This window comes from Schistocerca piceifrons, chromosome 5 (genome assembly GCF_021461385.2).
Source record: "Schistocerca piceifrons isolate TAMUIC-IGC-003096 chromosome 5, iqSchPice1.1, whole genome shotgun sequence".
In the NCBI taxonomy this organism is placed as follows: domain Eukaryota; kingdom Metazoa; phylum Arthropoda; class Insecta; order Orthoptera; family Acrididae; genus Schistocerca; species Schistocerca piceifrons.
In genome coordinates this window covers 79424074-79443194 of record NC_060142.1, presented here as the reverse complement: position 1 = coordinate 79443194, position 19121 = coordinate 79424074, and the positions used below count along the sequence as shown (strand labels likewise).

At 43.8% G+C, this 19121-nt stretch overlaps 1 protein-coding gene across 1 annotated transcript in view; it reads left to right on the top strand.

Annotated features, from left to right (window-relative positions):
- Positions 1-19121, top strand: part of LOC124798751 (venom dipeptidyl peptidase 4-like) — a 329107-nt gene that overhangs the window by 126504 nt on the left and 183482 nt on the right. The window contains exons 7-8 of the mRNA XM_047262278.1: positions 10132-10270; positions 11469-11682. Of these exons, the coding sequence (XP_047118234.1) occupies positions 10132-10270; positions 11469-11682 (353 nt within the window). The remainder of the gene's footprint in view (positions 1-10131; positions 10271-11468; positions 11683-19121) is intronic.

Below are 19121 nucleotides of genomic sequence, written 5' to 3'. Positions count from 1 at the left end.
GTTAAATTTTACAGGAAGACGGCTGGAATCTTAGCCGACTTAAATACACGCACGTTGTTCCTCGGGGAATGTCCCAAAAGCGACGAAGCGACGACCAGGATCAAACGATGAAATGTAAACAGTTGAGGCTCGATAGTATATTGAGGACTCAACTTTCATGTCCAAGATCAGTGTAAGACGAACTTCGTAGCAATGGAAAGCAGTATCGAACAATCCAACCGCGCGTGCAAGCCACCAGTGGCTCGGGGCGATGGGGGCTTGCTTGCTGCTCCACGCCAACCGACCGACTGGACTGCTGGTCCGTCCGCGACTGCACTGCTGGTGCGTCTCCCACTCACTGACTGCCCCACACACAACGACCCGGAAATACTGTAGGTCGATCCAGAAATGGTACGACAGTGTGCTTATCGATACACGCTGCTGCTGCCACTCCCGGGCAAGTAAGGCAGGGAAAAATCAAATGTCGTGCGGCTAGGGCCTCCCGTCGGGTAGACCGTTCGCCTGGTGCAGGTCTTTTGAGTTGACGCCACTTCGGCGACCTGCGCGTCGATGGGGATGAAATGATGATGATTAGGACAACACAATACCCAGTCCCTGAGCGGAGAAAATCTCCGACCCAGCCGGGAATCGAACCCGGGCCCTTAAGATTGACAGTCTGTCACGCTGACCACTCAGCTACCGGGGGCGGACAGTAAGGCAGGAAGTTAGTGACGCCAGTAAATAGAATAAGAAAACGTGGCGGTATTACTGTAATAGAAGATGACAAACAATTAATGGCATGAACACGAGCCATGCACGGCTCACTGCTAAAGGGCTTCAATTTTTGTCACGCATTTCCACACATTTGTCAGCCACTAAGCCTTTGTCCTCTTTCAAAATACACACATCAAAAGAAAAAGTATTGCATCGCCTCGATTCCGAGAGGTCCGGAACCTGTACAGAAAACTGGACTAGAGATCAACATAAACATCATTTCCACCCTTTTTATTGCTCATGAAAACCACACGTAGCATGTGGTACCACCATACAGTGAGATCTTCAGAGGTGGTGGTTCAGATTGCTGTTCACACTGGCACTTCTAATACGCAGAAGCACGTCCTCTTGCAGTGACGCATGTCCGTGTTCGTCGTGGGATACTATCCACAAGTTCATCAAGGCACTGGTGGTCCAGATTGTCCCACTCCTCAACTTCGGCGTAGATCCCTCAGAGTGGATGGTGGGTTACGTCCATAAACAGCCCTTTTCATTCTACCCAAGGCATGTTCGATAGGGTTCGTGTCTGAACAACATGTTGGCCACTCTAGTCGAGCGATGTCGTCATCCTGAAGGAAGTCATTCACAAGATGTGCACGATGGGACAGCGAATTGTCGTCCATGAAAATGAATGCCATGCCAATATGCTGCCGATATGGTTGTACTATCGATCGAAGGATGGCATTCATGTATCGAACAGCCGTTACGCAGCCTTCCCTGACCACCAGTGGCGTGCGTCGGCCACACATAATTCCACCCCAAAACAGCAGAGAACCTCCACCTCGCTGCACTCGCTGGACAGTGTGTCTAAGACGTTCAGCCTGACCCGGTTGCCTGGAAACACGTCTCCGGCGATTGTATGGTTGAAGGCATATGCGACACTCATCGGTTAAGAGAACGTGATGCCAATCCTGAACGTTCCATTCGGTATGTTGTTGGGCACATCTGTACGGCGCTGCATGGTGTCGTGGTTGCAAAGATGAACCTCGCCATGGACGTCGGGAGTGAAGCTGCGCATCATGCAGCCTATTGCACACAGTTTGAGTCTTAACATTATGTCCTGTGGCTGCACGAAAAGCGTTATTCAACATAGTGGCGTTGCTGTCAGGGTTCCTCCGAGCCATAATCCGTAGGTAGCGGGCATTCACAGCTGTAGTAGCCCTTGGGCGCTCTGAGCGAGGCATGTCTGTATCTCCTCCATATCCGATCAACATCGCTTTGGTTCACTGCGAGTCGCCTGGACATTTCCCCTGTTGAGAGCCCTTGCTGGCACAAAGTAACAATGCGGACGCGATCGAACCGCGGTACTGACCGTCTAGGCATGGTTGAACTACAGACAACACGAGCCGTGTACCTCCTTCCTGGTGGAATGGCTGGAACTGATCAGCTGTCCGACCCCCTCCGTCTAGTAGGCGCTGTTCAAGCTCGGTTGTTTACACCTTTGGGTTGGTTTAGTGACATCTTTGTACAGTAAAAGGGATTGTGATACAATATCCACAGTCAACGACTATCTTCAGGAGTTATGGGAACCGGGGTGATGCAAAACGTTTTTTTATGTGTGTATTTATGAAGTGAGGAAACTGCTTCTACTAAAATGTCGTAACATACTCGAGGCCCCTGAATGAGTGTTTAGTAGCTGTTTACACCATTCGCATTGCGAGACACCTACCGATTTATTGAAAGCTGCCTCATATAAAACACGAAGACTTTTCCTCTGCTGGACCTTGGCTCTGTTTCGTAACTTGTATACATTCCCCAATTCTTAATTTCTCCTCAATTTTCTTTACGTTTGACTTGTTCATTTTTCTGCTCCAACCATTATGATACATGACCTGCAGTGAAACTACCCACGCGAAAACACAGCTGGCTGTTCTGTAGTCACGTTAGATTTACAGCGCAACCTCTCGTCGGGTGCAGCAGGTTGGGCGGCTCCCGTAAAGCGTGCCAGGCTGCCGGAAACCCATGCTGGCCGCCTTTAACCACTGTGCTTCAGTAAACATTTACTCTGCGCTTTCCGTTACAGCGGGTTGGACTGCTTTAGTGGTTGCGGCGAAGACAGCTGCAGGCAGGCTCGAAGGAGAATTTTTGCACCTCCGACTCCAAAACCCTACGTATCGCTCCAGTAGAGATCGTGAAGGCAAGATTCGACCAGCATGCACACGGGCGTTTAAGCAATCATTGTACACTCCCTCCATATTGTTGCTGTGGCCCTAAGTCCAGAGACTGGTTTGATGCAGCTCTCCATGTTACTCTAGCCTGTGCAAGCCTCTTCATCTCAGAATGACTACTGCGACCTACATCCTTCTGAATCTGTTTAGTCTGTTCATGTCTTGGGCTCCCTCTACGATTTTTATCACCCACGCTTTCCTCCAATACTAAATTGGTCATCCCTTGATGCCTCAGAACTTGTTCTACCAACCGATCCCTTCTTCTAGTCAAGTTGTGCCACAATTCCTCTTCTCCCCAATTCTATTCAGTACCTCCTCATTTGTTACGTGATCTACCCATCTAATCTTCAGCAATCTTCAGTAGCACCACATTTCGAAAGCTTCTATTCTCTTTTTGTCTACACTGTTTATCGTCCATGTTTGACTTCCATACAAGGCTACACTGTATACCAATACTTACAGAAATGACTTCCTGACACTTAAATCTATACTCGATGTTAACAAATTTCTCTTCTTCAGAAACGCTTTCCTTCCCATAGCCAGTCTACATTGTATATCCTCTCTACTTCGACCATCATCAATTATTTTGCTTCCAAAATAGCAAAACTCACTTACTACTTTAAATGACTCATTTTTTATTTTAATTCCCTCATCATCACCTGATTTAAGTTGACTACATTCCAACACCTTCATTTTGCTTTTGTTGCCGTTCGTCTTATTATATCCTCCTATTCGCTTCAGCTGTTCTTCCAGGTCCTTTGTTGTTTCTGACAGAATTACAATGTCGTCAGCAAATCTCAAAATGTTCATTTCTTCTCCGTGGATTTTAATTCCTACTCCAAGATTTTTCTTTTGTTTCCTTTACTGCTTGCTCAATATACAGACTGAATAACATCGGGAATAAGCTACAACCCTGCCTCACTCCATTCTCAACAACTGCTTCCCTTTCGTGCCCCTAGACTCTTATAACTGGCATCTGGTTTCTGTACAGATTCTAAATAGCCTTTCGCTCCCTGTATTTTACACCTGCCACCTGCAGAATTTGAAAGAGAGTATTGTAGTCAACATCGTGAAAACCTTTCTCTAAGACTACAAATACTGCAAACTTAGGTTTGCCTCTCCTTAACATATCTTGTAAGACAAGTCGCAGGGTCAGTGTTGCCTCGCGTGTTTCAACATTTCTATGCGATCTCCACCGAGGTCGGCTTCTAGCAGTTTTTGCATTCGTTTGAAAGAATTCGTGTTAGTATTTCGCAACCATGACTTATTAAACTGTTGTTGTTGTTGTTGTTGTGGTCTTCAGTCCTGAGACCGTTTTGATGCAGCTCTCCATGCTAATCTATCCTGTGCAAGCTCCTTCATCTCCCAGCACCTACTGCAACCTACATCCTTCTGAATCTGCTTAGTGTATTCATCTCTTGGTCTCCCTCTACGGTTTTTACCCTCCACGCTACCCTCCAATACTAAATTTGTGATTCCTTGATGCCTCAGAACATGTCCTACCAACCGATCCCTTCTTCTAGTCAAGTTGTGCCACAAACTTCTCTTCTCCCCAATCCTATTCAACACCTCCTCATTAGTTACGTGATCTACCCACCTAATCTTCAACATTCTTCTGTAGCACCACATTTCGAAAGCTTCTATTCTCTTCTTGTCCAAGCTATTTATTCTCCATGTTTCACTTCCATACGTGGCTACACTCCATACAAATACTTTCAGAAACGACTTCCTGACATTTAAATCTATACTCGATATTAACAAATTTCTCTTCTTCAGAAACGCTTTCCTTGCCATTGCCTGTCTACATTTTATATCCTCCCTACTTCGACCATCATCAGTTATTTTGCTCCCCAAATAACAAAACTCCAATACTACTTTAAGTGTTTCATTTCCTAATCTAATTCCCTCAGCATCACCCGACTTAATTCGACTACATTCCATTATCCTCGTTTTGCTTTTGTTGATGTTCATCTTATACCCTCCTTTCAAGACAGTGTCCATTCCGTTCAACTGCTCTTCCAAGTCCTTTGCTGTCTCTGACAGAATTAAAATGTCATCGGCGAACCTCAAAGTTTTTATTTCTGCTCCCTGGATTTTAATACCTACTCCAAATTTTTCTTTTGTTTCCTTTACTGCTTGCTCAATATACAGATTGAATAACATCGGGGACTGGCTACAATCCTGTCTCACTCCCTTCCCAACCACTGCTTCCTTTTCATGCCCCTCGACTCTTATAACTGCCATCTGGTTTCTGTACAAATTGTAAATAGCCTTTCGCTCCCTGTATTTTACCCCTGACACCTTTAGAATTTGAAAGAGAGTATTCCAGTCAACTTTGTCAAAAGCTTTCTCTAAGTCTACAAATGCTAGAAACGTAGGTTTTCCTTTCCTTAATCTTTCTTCTAAGATAAGTCGTAAGGTCAGTATTGCCTCACGTGTTCCAACATTTCTATGGAATCCAAACTGATCTTCCCCGAGGTCCGCTTCTACCAGTTTTTCCATTCGTCTGTAAATAATTCGCGTTAGTATTTTGCAGCTGTGACTTATTAAACTGACAGTTCGGTAATTTTCACATCTGTCAACGGCTGCTTTCTTTGGAATTGGAATTATTATAATCTTCTTGAAGTCTGAGGGTATTTCGCCTGTCTCATACATCTTGCTCACCGGATGGTAGAGTTTTGTCAGGACTGGCTCTCCCAAGGCCGTAATGGAATGTTGTCTACTCCCGGGGCCTTGTTTCGACTCAGGTCTTTCAGTGCTCTGTCAAACTCTTCACGCAGTATCGTATCTCCCATTTCATCTTCATCCAGATTCTCTTCCATTTCCATAATATTGTCCTCAAGTACGTCGCTCTTCTATAGACCCTCTATATACTCCTTCCACCTTTCTCCTTTCCCTTCTTTGGTTAGAACTGGGTTTCCATCTGAGCTCTTGATATTCATACAAGTGGTTTTCTTTCCTGCAAAGGTCTCTTTAATTTTCCTGCAGGCAGTATCTATCTTACCTCTCGTGAGATAAGCCTCTACATCCTTACATTTGTCCTCTAGCCAACCTTGCTTAGCCATTTTGCACTTCCTGTCAATCTCATTTTTGAGACATTTGTATTCCTTTTTGCCTGCTTCATTTACTGCATTTTTATATTTTCTCCTTTCATCAATTAAATTCAATATTTCTTCTGTTACCCAAGGATTTCTACTAGCCCTCGTCTTTTTACCTACTTGACCCTCTGCTGCCTTCACTACTTCATCCCTCAAAGCTACCCATTCTTCTTCTACTGTATTTCTTTCCCCCATTCCTGTCAATTGTTCCCTTATGATCTCCCTGAAACTCTGTACAACCTCTGGTTTAGTCAGTTTATCCAGGTCCCATCTCCTTATGTTCCCACCTTTTTGCAATTTCTTCAGTTTTAATCTACAGTTCATAACCAATAGATTGTGGTCAGAGTCCACATCTGCCCCTGGAAATGTCCTACAATTTAAAACCTGGTTCCTAAATCTCTGTCTTAACATTATATAATCTATCTGATACCTTTTAGTATCTCCAGATTCTTCCATGTATACAATCTTCTTTTATGATTCTTGAACCAAGTATTAGCTATGATTAAGTTATGCTCTGTGCAAAATTCTACGAGACGGCTTCCTCTTTCATTTCTTAGCCCCAATCCATATTCACCTACTATGTTTCCTTCTCTCCCTTTTCCTACTGTCGAATTCCAGTTACCCATCACTACTAAATTTTCGTCTCCTTCACTACCTGAATAATTTCTATTATCTCATCATACATTTCTTCAATTTCTTCATCATCTGCAGAGCTAGCTGGCATATAAACTTGTACTACTGTAGTAGGCGTGGGCTTCGTGTCTATCTTGGCCACTGTAATACGTTCACTATGCTGTTTGTAGTAGCTTAACCGCACTCCTATTTTTTTATTCATTATTAAACCTACTCCTGCATTACCCCTATTTGATTTTGTAGTTATAACTCTGTATTCACCTGACCAGAAGTCTTGTTCCTCCTGCCACCGAACTTCACTAATTCCCACTATATCTAACTTCAACCTATCCATTTCCCTTCTATAATTTTCTAACCTACCTGCCCTATTAAGGGATCTGACATTCCACGCTCCAATCGGTAGAATGCCAGTTTTCTTTCTCCTGATAACGACGTCCTCCTGAGTAGTCCCCGCCCGGAGATCCGAATGGGGGACTATTTTACCTCCGGAATATTTTACCCAAGAGGACGCCATCATCATTTAACCATACAGTAAAGCTGCATGCCCTCGGAAAAAATTACGGTTGTAGTTTCCCCTTGCTTTCAGCCGTTCGCAGTACCAGGTGGTTTTGGTTAGTGTTACAAGGCCAGATCAGTCAATCATCCCCTGCAACTACTGAAAAGGCTGCTGCCCCTCTTCAGGAACCACACGTTTGTCTGGCCTCTCAACAGATACCCCTCCGTTGTGGTTGCACCTACGGTACAGCTATCTGTATCGTTGAGGCACGCAAGCCTCCCCACCAACGGCAAGGTCCATGGTTCATGGGGGGGGAGGATTAAACTGATAGTTCGGTAATTTTCACATCTGTTAACACCTGTTTTCTATGGGATTGTAATTATTATATTCTTCTTGAAGTCTGAAGGTATTTTGCCTGTTTCATACATCTTGCTCACCAGGTGTAAGAATATTGTCATGGCTGGCTCTTCCAAGGCTATCAGTAGATCTAATGGAATGCTATCTACTCTCGGGGACTTGTTACGACTTAAGTCTTTCAGTGCTCCGTCAAATTCTTCGTGCAGTATCATATCTCCCATTTTGTCTTCTTCAACATCCTCTTCCATTTCCACAATATTGCACTCAAGTACATCGCCATTGTGTAGTCCCTCTATATACTCTTTCCACCTTTCTGCTTTCCTTATTTGCTTAGGATTGGTTTTCAATCTGAGCTCTTGACGTTCAAGCAAGTGGTTGTCTTTTCTCTAAAGATCTCTAATTTTTCTGTAGACCGTATCTATTTTACCCCTTGTGATATATGCCTCTACATTCTTACATTTCTCCTCTAGCCATCCCTGCTTAGCCATTTTCTATTTCCTATCGATCTCATTTTTGAAACGTTTGTACTACTTTTCACCTGCTTCGTTTACTGCATTTTTATATTTTCTCCTTTCGTCAATTAAATTCAGTGTATCTTCTGTTACCCAAGGATTTCTACTAGCCCTCGGCTTTTACCTACTTGATCCTCTGCTGCCTTCACTATTTCATCTCTCAAAGCTACCCATTCTTCTTCTACTGTATTTCTTTCCCCTGCTCTAGCCAATCGTTCCCTAATGCTCTCTCTGAAACTCTCTACAACGTATGGTCCTTTCAGTTTATGCAGATCCCATCTACTTACATTCCTACCTTTTTGAAGATTTTTCAGTTTCAATCTAAAGTTCATAACCAATAAATTGTGGTCATCCACATCTGCCCCTGGAAATGTCTTACAATTTAAAAACTGATTCCTAAATCTCTGTCTTCCCATTATATAATCTATCTGAAATCGTCCAGTGTCTCCAGGTCTCTTCCACGTACAGAATCTTCCTTCATGATTCTCAGTTATGATTAAGTTATGCTCTGTGCAAAATTCTACCAGGCGGCTTCCTCTTTCTTTCCTTACTCCCAGTCCATATTCACCTACTGCTTTTCCCTCTCTTCCCTTTTCTACAATCTAAATCCAGTCAGTCCCCCATGAGTATTAAATTTTCACCTCCCTTAACTGTCTGAATAATTTCTTTTATCGCAACATACATTTTTTAACTCTTCATCATCTGCGGAGCTAGCTGGCATATAAACTTGTACAACTGTGGTAGGCATGGGCTTCGTGTGTATCTTGACTACAGTAATGCTTAAACTATTCTGTTCATAGTAGCATATCTGTGTTCCTATTTTTTATTCATTATTAAACCTCTTCCTGCATTAGCATTATTTGACTTTGTATTTATAACCCTGTATTCACCTGACCAGAAGTCAGGAGAACTGCCACCGAACTTCACTAATTCCAACTATATCTAACTTTAACCCATCCATTTCCCCTTTTGAATTTTATAACCTACCTGCCCGATTAAGGGATCTGACATTCTGGTCTGTAGAACGTCAGTTTTGTCTCTCCTGATACCGACATCCTCCTGAGTAGTCCCCACCCAGAGATCCGAATGGGGGACTATTGTACCTCCGGAATATTTTACCCAAGAGGTCGGCATTATCGTTTAATCACACAGTAGAGCAGCATGCCCTCGGAAAAATTACGGCTGTAGTTTCCGCTTGCTTTCAGCTGTTCGCAGTACCAGCACAGCAAGGCGTTTTGGTTAGTGTTACAAGGCCAGATCAGTCAATCATCCAAACTGTTGCTCCTGCAACTACTGAAAAGTCTGCTGCCCCTCTTCAGGAACGGCACGTTTGTCTGGCCTCTCAACAGATACCCCTCCGTTGTGGTTTCACCTACGGTACGGCTATCTGTATCGCTGAGGCACGCAAGCCTCCCCACCAACGGCAAAGTCCACGGTTGATTGGAGGGGGAGGAGGGTTGGGGGGGGGGGAGGAGGATTCCCTTCATACATGACTGAAACGGGAAAAGCCCTAATAGAATGGTAAGCACCCACTGCCATTTTACATCTGCATCTACATATCTACATATATACTCCGCTAGCCACCAAGCGGTTTGTGGCGGAGGGCACAATTCGCGCCAAGGTCATATTTCCCCCCTTTGTTCCACTCGCGGATCGCGCGAGGGAAAAACGACTGTCTGAACGCTTCAGTACGAGCTCTTATATCCCTTATCTTTGAATGATGATCATTAAGCGATACAGACGAACAATACTCCAAGACTGGACGAACTAACGTATTATAAGCTATTTCCTATGTTGAAGGACTGCATCGCTTCAGGATTCTACCAATAAACCGCAATCTAGAGTTCGCCTTAGCTGTTACTTGTGTAATCTGATCATTCCATTTGAGATCATTTCGAATAGTCACACCCAGATACTTGACTGATGTTACCGCTTCCAAAGACTGATCATTTATTTTGTACTCAAACATTAACGGGAATTTTCGCCTTGTTATACGCAGTAGATTACACTTATTAATATTGAGAGATATTTTGGCTGAGGACTAAATTGTTCAAGTCTGACACTGTCGGGAGAACGGTGCCGTAGTATTCAACATTTGTGTGTCTCCTCAGCAGGGTGACACAGATCGGCGGTGGAAAACGCCTTCAGCTGGTGATGCGGGGCACAAAAAGCCAGCTGGCGTATGTGTACGGAAACAACATCTACTACCTGACGTCGCCTGACGCTGAATCAATACAGATCACCAAAGACGGGGTACCAGTCATCACACCACGCATTTATTTTCTGCAAATCTTCATTGATTTGTTCACAACTTTCGTGTGATACTACTTCCCTGTAGACTACAGCATCATCGGCAAACAGTCTAAGGCCGCTGTCAATACCATCAACCAGATCGTTTATGTAAACGCTATCAATACCATCAACCAGATTGTTTTTGTAAATCGTAAAAAGCAGCGGACATATTACGCTGCCCTGGGACACACCTGAAGTTACTCTTGTTTCTGTTGAAGTTACCCCGTTCAGGACGACATACTGCTGCCTGTCTGTTAGAAAATTTGCTACCCAATCGCATATGTCATTGGATAGACCGTAAGGGCGCACTTTTTGTAACAAGCGACAGTGCGGAACTGAGTCGAACGTCTTTCGGAAGTCGAATAATATGGCATCAACCTGGGAGCCGGTTTCTTGAGCCTGTTTATCATACACAAAGAGGGCCAGCTGTGTCTCGCATGACCGCTGTTTCCTAAAGCCGTGTTGGTTTCTGCAGATGAGCTTCTCAGAGTCTAGAAAGATCATTATGTCTGAACACAAAATATGTTCCATGATTCTACAACAAATTGATGTCAGTGAAATTGGCCGGTAATTATGAGCATCCGATTTTCTACCCTTTTTATAGTTTGCTATCCTGGGCCTTCTTCCAGTCCCGTGGAACTTTCCGCCGTTCCAATGATCTCTGATAGATGACGGATACGAATGGTGCTATATTTGTAGCATAGTCAACATAAAATCGTACGGGGATACCGTCTGGGGTAGATGCCTTTCTGGCGTCTAAGGATCTTAACTGTTTTACAATCCCAGATACACTAAACACTATGTCAGCCATCCTTTCGTTTGTTCGATAATTGAAAGGGGGAATGGTGCTGCAGTCCTCTATCGTAAACGAGTTATTGAAAGCTAGGTTTAGAATTTCGGCCTTCTGTTCACCATCATCAGTTACGTTACCCGTACTGTCAGCAAGAGAAGGTATTGAATTATTTGTAGCATTCATAAAGTTTACGTACGACTTTCAAAGTTGTTTTCAGATCATGGACATACAGGAATACGCAGATTTACAATCATGTATACGTAAGCACATTCCTGTAGGATAAAGCGTTTGTTTATACAATGTGCGATATTTTGGCTGAGGACTAAATTGTTCAAGTCTGACACCGTCGGGAGAACGGTGCCGTAGTATTCAACATTTGTGTGTCTCCTCAGCAGGGTGACACAGATCGGCGGTGGAAAACGCCTTCAGCTGGTGATGTGGGGCACAAAAAGCCAGCTGGCGTATGTGTACGGAAACAACATCTACTACCTGACGTCGCCTGACGCTGAACCAATACAGATAACCAAAGACGGGGTACCGAACGTCGTCTTCAATGGAATCCTGGAGTCATATGCTAACGGTAAGTTGTGCAGTATTATCTGCCGAGTTTGTTGTGCCCAGTTGTGTCTGTAGCCTGCTGACTGTACAACAGTACTTCAGACTCATAGTACGTGCTAAAGCATTAATATGCGGTTTGCTCATATCCCAGTTTGACCTGTTATAATAAGAGCACTCTGGAGAATCATGTTTTGTAAATATGCTGAACATCAGCATCTACTGCTCACGTCAGCATGATAAAAACCGGCATCTTTTTCGGCGTAGGATTATACAGGGTGACACCGAAAAATGTGAGCATTTCCACAATCCAATAAAACTAGAAGTGATGAAGGAAGGAAATTGCATTCACAGTAATTGAAACCTTACAACTTTTCCATTTACGAAACATTGATGGCATTTATCATTTTTTTTTAAGTTACTTCCGTTAGATGGCGTCCTCGTGTACGAATACATTCGTGAAATCTGCTGTTGAGATTCCTCATTGACCGCTGCAACATGTCAGCTGGGATAGTGTGCATCCCGAATTCTCTGTTTTAACTCATCCAGGGCTCTTGGTCGAGTCGTGTAGACACAAGAAAAAATGACACAAAAAAATCACAAACAGATAAATCTGGCGATCGGTAGGGCCAGGGAATGTTACGGAATCGTGAAATCACACGGTTGCCAAGTAATTATCGCACATACGCCATTGGTTGCCGTGCAGTGTGTGATCTCGCTCCATCCTGTTGAAACCAGGCATCTTGAACGGTCGGAAAGTTGTTCAATGCAGGTGTAACGAATGTTGGTAACATCTCCACGTAACGATCGACATTGACAGTTACTGTGTTTCCCTGTTCATCTGCGAAAAATTACGGTCCGATAATCCCATGTGATGAAACACCACACCATACTGTACTAGCGTGTAAAGGGCTCTCATGAACGTGATAAGGATTTATGTTTGCTCAGTAACGGTAGTTCTGAAAATGTGCCTCACCTGACATCCACAACTTGTTTAGAATTTCATCGCGATTGTTTATTTTGTTATCATTTGTTGACAGAATCTTAATCGTAACCAGTAATCACTGTCCTTCAATTGTTGAACCATCTGTAGTTTGTACGGACCAAATTTTAAATCAAGATGAAGAATTTTGCGAACACTCTCCCGGGACATTCCAACCACTGCTGCTTGCTTACGAATTGAATGCCGTGGGCTCCGTCGCGAACAACATCAATGTTTGTTGGAGAACGCACACTTGTTGGTCGTCCTGTTGGTTTTTCTTGAGGGCAGATCCAGTCTCTTCAAAGTTCTTAATCCAACATTTTATCGCATGTTTCGACGGAACGGCATCATGACGTCCTAAATTATAAAAACGTCGAAACTCCCTCTACGCCGCTGCCAAACTATCATTGTTTTTATAAGACATTTTTATGGCTAACACACTCTGTTGTTCATTCCACAGATGCATGATTACTGAAATGGCGGAGCAGTGCTGCCACCTGCCCATGGGTTCCACTACTCATTTCAAACATTCCCGTTATTCTGTGTCACCATTTTTAATAAGCCCAAAGATCATATCGACTGCGGCAGAGTCTTGATTACCCAGGTCAATGCGGGTCCGAAACTGCACGCATAATCGAAAAACACGACTAATTCAAAATTACCATGAAATTCAGTCCGAGAGGCTAAAATTCGTGTGGACATGACCATTCAGTACAAACAGTTTCATCAGCGTTGTTCTGGTTCTGCGAGAAGATTATTCTGTTCGTTGTAACTGATGAAATCGTCGCAAAGAGCGTCTGTTAACTCTTTGTAGCAGCTAGTTTCTAGCCCAGAATAGCAGTGTCTCGAGCTGTATAAAGACGTTTAAATCGAGTCAGCCATCTTGATGAAGCCTTAAATCTTCAGAGTTCACAAAAATGGTTCAAATGGCTCTGAGCACTATGGGACTTAACTTCTGAGGTCATCAGTCCCCTAGAACTTAGAACTACTTAAACGTAACTAACCTAAGGACATCACACACATCTATGCCCGAGGCAGGATTCGAACCTGCGACCGCAGAGGTCGCGCGGCTCAACACTGTAACGACTAGAACCGCTCGGCCACTGCGGCCGGCTCTTCAGAGTTCCGTGGAACTCTCTTGCATGCTCTTTTAAGATCGGACCTGATATTGGAAATCCTTCTGCTCTCTTCTGGTTGAACCGCTAATGCAGTGCTTCATCTAGTTTAGCGTAAGGTGACGTTTTCAGGCACTTAGATCTAAGCAGTGATGATACGAATGCGCTGTCAACCTCGGTTGCAAAATGTATCGGCTATTCTTTGTCTTTCCTTCACGTCTCTCGCTGTTTGTGTGCCTATACTATAAATCTGAGAACGCTGGGCTGCAGATTCCCCTTTTTGTAAATTTTCCAGAACTCCTTTTCGATCGTCAGAAAATCACAACTGCGTTTATGTCTCATCCTCCTAACACTTATAAACGGCCCATAACTTCAGAAACAACAAGAAATGGAATACCATTAGGCTAACAGTAATTGTCAATGACTCATTATAAAAGCTGCGGTATTACTGAGATCCATCGGCGACTTGGAAATTAGGAACAACAAAACATTACTCCTGTCGATATTTAACAGCATGTGTTCATTGTCTCAACACGGGGCAAGAATTCTGAAATGAACGGTGTGACAATCAAACCTATTTCATTTTCTTTTACTATGGACTATAACTAGCTTCGAACTGTAGCTCCTAGCGAAAGGCTAGACAAATATAGGAGGGCTATTCAGAAAGTAGGGAACGTTTCCGTCTGATACCGTTAGGCGCGCGCCGATTGCGTATATTTTGGTATGTGCGTGCTCAGCAGCTCAGTCGGCATCCATCCGTGACAGCGGGAACGTCTCTGCGCGTCTGGCTTTTTCGATATTCAGATTTTGAAATGTACGCTGCAATCGAAAATCCCGCCAGTTGTGAGGTGCGGTCTATGATAAGGTTTTTGTTGGCAAAAACCCTAAAACCTATAGAAATTTATCGTGAACTGTGCGAAGTATACGTAAACAACGTAATGAGTGAATGTTCCGTCCGGAAATGGTGCATTCGGTTTTAAAATGGCGGAACCAACGTTCATGATGAAGAGCAGAGTGGACGTCCGAGCATTGTGACTGACGGTCTTGTCGCTAAAGTTGATGAAACGATACGTGAAAACCGTCGCTTCACAATAACGGAGCTTTCGCTTTCTTTTCTACAAGTTTCACGGGCTTTGCTGTTTGAAATCGTCACTCACAAGCTAGGCTACCACAAATTTTGTGCACGGTGGGTGTTCAAAATGCTTACAGAGCACCGTGGAGAACAGCGAATGGGGGCAACGTTGACATTTTTGGAGGCCTACCACAAACATGGTGATTCATTACTGTATCGAATGGTGACTGATGACGAGACTTGGATGAAACACCTCAATTGCGAGACAAAATTACAGTCCATGGAGTGGGGGCACACAAGGTCTCTCCCCCCCCCCCCCCCTTCCAAAACCACAAAACCAAGAAAATCTTTGCAAACCTTGTCGATGGCGATAGTGTTTTGGGATATGCAAGGTGTGCTTCTTATTGCTTTCCTCGAACTTGGAGCAACCATAAATTCTGCCTGGTACTGTCAAACTTCGCACAGCCTTAGAAGAGGACATCAAAACAAACGCTTTGATGACGACGCGGAACTCCAGGCGGGCGTGACTCACTGGCTCAAGTTTCAGGCGGCAAATTTTACGACGAAGGTCTTTCAAAGCTTCTCCAGCGTTATGATAAGTGCCTCTATGTGTTTGGTGACTATGTGGAAAAGTAATATGTTAGTCGCTCTTTCAGATGTATATAATAAAATGTATATTTTGTAATTAGTTATTTTTAGTGCCAAAACGTTCCCTACTTTCTGAACACAACTCGTACACACAGAAAATTGGCCACGAACCTGTTACAAGAGTAGGGTACCCACATTTACCGAAGGTGAAATGGGAAACAGAAATATATCTTAGGAACGTCTGACGGTGAGATTGGGATCCGTATCATTTGCCAGCGGTTAAACGTAAGGGACAAGCGTAATCGTGTATTCTAATTACAACAGCACACTTCAACACAAACTACTCAATATTTGCAGATCGTCTTGAACAGGAATATCACAGGCTAAGCATAATCGGAAAGATATGAATACCGAAAGAATCAGAAAAGGCACACACCTCATCACTTTTCAAGGACGCTACCACATACACAAACCACTAACAAACCGTCAATAGCTACTTAATGACTCAGCAACTATTGGAAACCAGAAACCAATAAAATCATTCAGTTAATCACGTAAAAATAAACCTTATCTTTCACCTCCCTCCCTCTCTCTCTCTTCCCCCCCCCCCCCCCACACACACACACTGACCTACTCATTCATTCTCCAAAGGAAGGAATGAAGACTGGGTTTAACGTCCCGTCTACATCGAGGTCATTAGAGACGGAGCACAGGCTCGGATGCTGTCAAGGCTGGAGAAGACAACCAACTGTGGCTTTTCAGCGGAACCATATAGGCATTTGCCTGGAGCGATTTGGTAAAACCACGGAAAACCTAAACCTGGATGGCTGGACATGTATTTCAACCGTCGTCCTCCGTAATGGGAGTTTAGTGTGCTAACCACTGCGCCACCTCACTCAGTCTCACTCACTCTCTCCCACCATTCCCTCAACTGCCACTCTATCCCCACCTCTCTTTTCTCCATCTCGTTACCAACTCACTTTCTCACTCTCCTCCCCTACTAAATATCTTAGCACTCACTGTGTACTACTTTTACTCATCTTTACCTACCCCTCCGCTCTTCCCATCTACTCACGATTTAGGTCTTCAGTTCCAATACTATTCCTAAATTTCATTTACATCTAAAATAATTATAGACGATAAATAAATAAAATGTCTTTATGCATATATCGCAAACTATAGATTAAGAGAACATTTTAGATCAAATGAATACCGAAATTGCCTTTTAAGGTGGCAACACTACTCATACAAAAACAAACAGCGACAAATTTAGCCCAGAGTATGCAGTGGTGCTCTATTCTGTCGTATTTCCGATTTTAAAAAAATGTCTGGTGTTGCAAGCTGATGTGAGGGTAGGCAAAAAACAGCAGCGTCGAACGGTGGAATACCTCAGAAACGTGCAAAGAGGCAACATATCCAGTTGGAGGCGAAAATCGGACATAAAATGCCGCAAGAAAAATTATAGCACAATATCTTTTGTGGTGTGGCCGAGCGGTTCTAGGCGCTTCAGTCTAGAACCGCGCGACCGCTACGGTCGCAGGTTCGAATCCTGCCTCGGGCATGGATGTGTGTGATATCCTTAGGTTAGTTAGGTTTAAGTAGTTCTAAGTTCTAGGGGACTGATGACCTCAGATTTTAAGTCCCATAGTGCTCAGAACCATTTGAAATCTTTCGTATCGAACTGTTTTTAGATCTAGAAAGCAAGTCAAACTGTAAATACTGTTCACTACAAGCTACTGATGATTTTTATATCAGTAAAATGAAGCGCGATCGCTGATAAAAATACGAGAATGGCATGAATCAAGAACGGGCCCGCAAAATTACAGACCAGTATCCTTAACATACGTTTGCTGCACAATTCCTGAACACTTTCTAAGTCTGAATATAATAAATTTCCTTTACATCGTGAAGCTTATGTTCGCGAATCAGCACGGTTATAGAAAGCATCGCTTTTAGGATGTTTGTCTCCGTGCCCGCATGCCAGGCCTGCCTTTCCTCGATTCCGAATTTTGCGAAATTTGCGAAGGCATCTGGTGATGATTCTGTTGTGTTAATACGTGATGGGCATCATATCACGTTGTTGTGAGACCAAGGAGAAAAACGTGACCACGTCATCTGTTTATTACCCCATTCCATGCATAAAACGCAGCCTGTTGTGTGGAATTCATGTGACTGTTTAAAACGCATTGTCCCCAAGAAACAAAAACCTGGTGCGTAGTAAATGATTGTTTGTCATATAATGATATGCTGCGAATTCTGGATGAAGGGCAATAGGCAGATTCAATAGCCCTATTTTTGCGGAAAAGTTTGACACGGTGCCCCATTGCATTCTGTTAACGGAGGTCCGAGAATCTATTTAGGATCCCAGATACGTGATTTGCTCGAAGATTTTTTAAATAATAGTATCCATTACGTGGCCCTCGACTGCGGGCGTTCATTAGAGATAAGGGTGTCGTCAAGAGTGCCCCAGGGAACCGCGATAGGACGACTTTTATTCTCCATATACATAAACGACCAGACGGATAGGGTGAGCAGCAATAAACGACTTTTTCTGATGACGCTGTTGTGTACGAGAAGGTGTCGTCGTTGACGGGCTGTAGGATATACAAGATGACTGAGGTAACATTTATAGTTGGTGTGATGAATGGCAGCTAGCTCTAAATGTAGAAAAAGTAAGTTAATGCAGATAAGGAGGAGAAACAATCACCTGCAGTTCGAATACAGCATTAGTAGTTTGCTACTTGACCCAGTCACGTGCATTATATAGCGAGGTGTAATGTTGTAAAGCGACATAAAGTGGAACGAGCATGTAAGGATTGTAGTGGAGAAGGCGAGTGGTCGACTTTAGTTTACTGGAAGAGCTTTGGGAAACTGTGGCTCATCTGCAAAGGAAACTACATATAGAACACCAGCGCGACCCATTCCTGACTACTGCTTGACTGTCAATGTCCCCACCAGGCTGGATTAAAGGGAGATACCGAAGCAACTCAGAGGCGGGCTGCTAGGGGATGCTTCAGGAGCTCAAGTGGGAATGCCACAAGGGAACGCGATGTTCTTTTTGAGAAACACTACTGAGAAATTTTAGAGAACCGGCATTTGAAGCTGATTGTAGAATGATCCTATTGCCGCCAATGAACGTTTTGTGGTATCGATAGCTAGGGTGCCACGGCGTAGCTGCCAGTTAAGTTGGCACTACGACAGGCAACGATGACAGCGCTCTCTAGCAGGCGCAGTTCATCTCTACGAGCACAACGGTAGATTCTGTCCATTTCATCAAGTGCAGACAACCAGGACACTTCGCTTCAGCTTTGCTCTACATACTATGGGTCTAAGACTATGCATCTGTACAAAGTTATGTATTCTTCTTGCACCAGTACACCACTTTTACTCACTGCAGTACCGACGTAATTTTCGTGCTCCTGCAACTACCCACGCGCCGCCTTCCAGGCGGATACAAAACGTTTAATGTAAGGACCACGAACATACGATAAGGGAAATTAGAGCTCATGCAGAGGAATATTGATACTCGTTTGTCCCTCACTCTGCGAGTGGAATAGGAATACGGATGTCTGGTAGTGTTACAATGTACCCTCCACCACGCACCGTACGGTGACTTGCGGAGTATGTATGTAAATGTAAATGATCATATATGATAGACCGTGTTGCATTTTAAGACAGTGCAGACATCTTGTGTTTTTGCACACGCA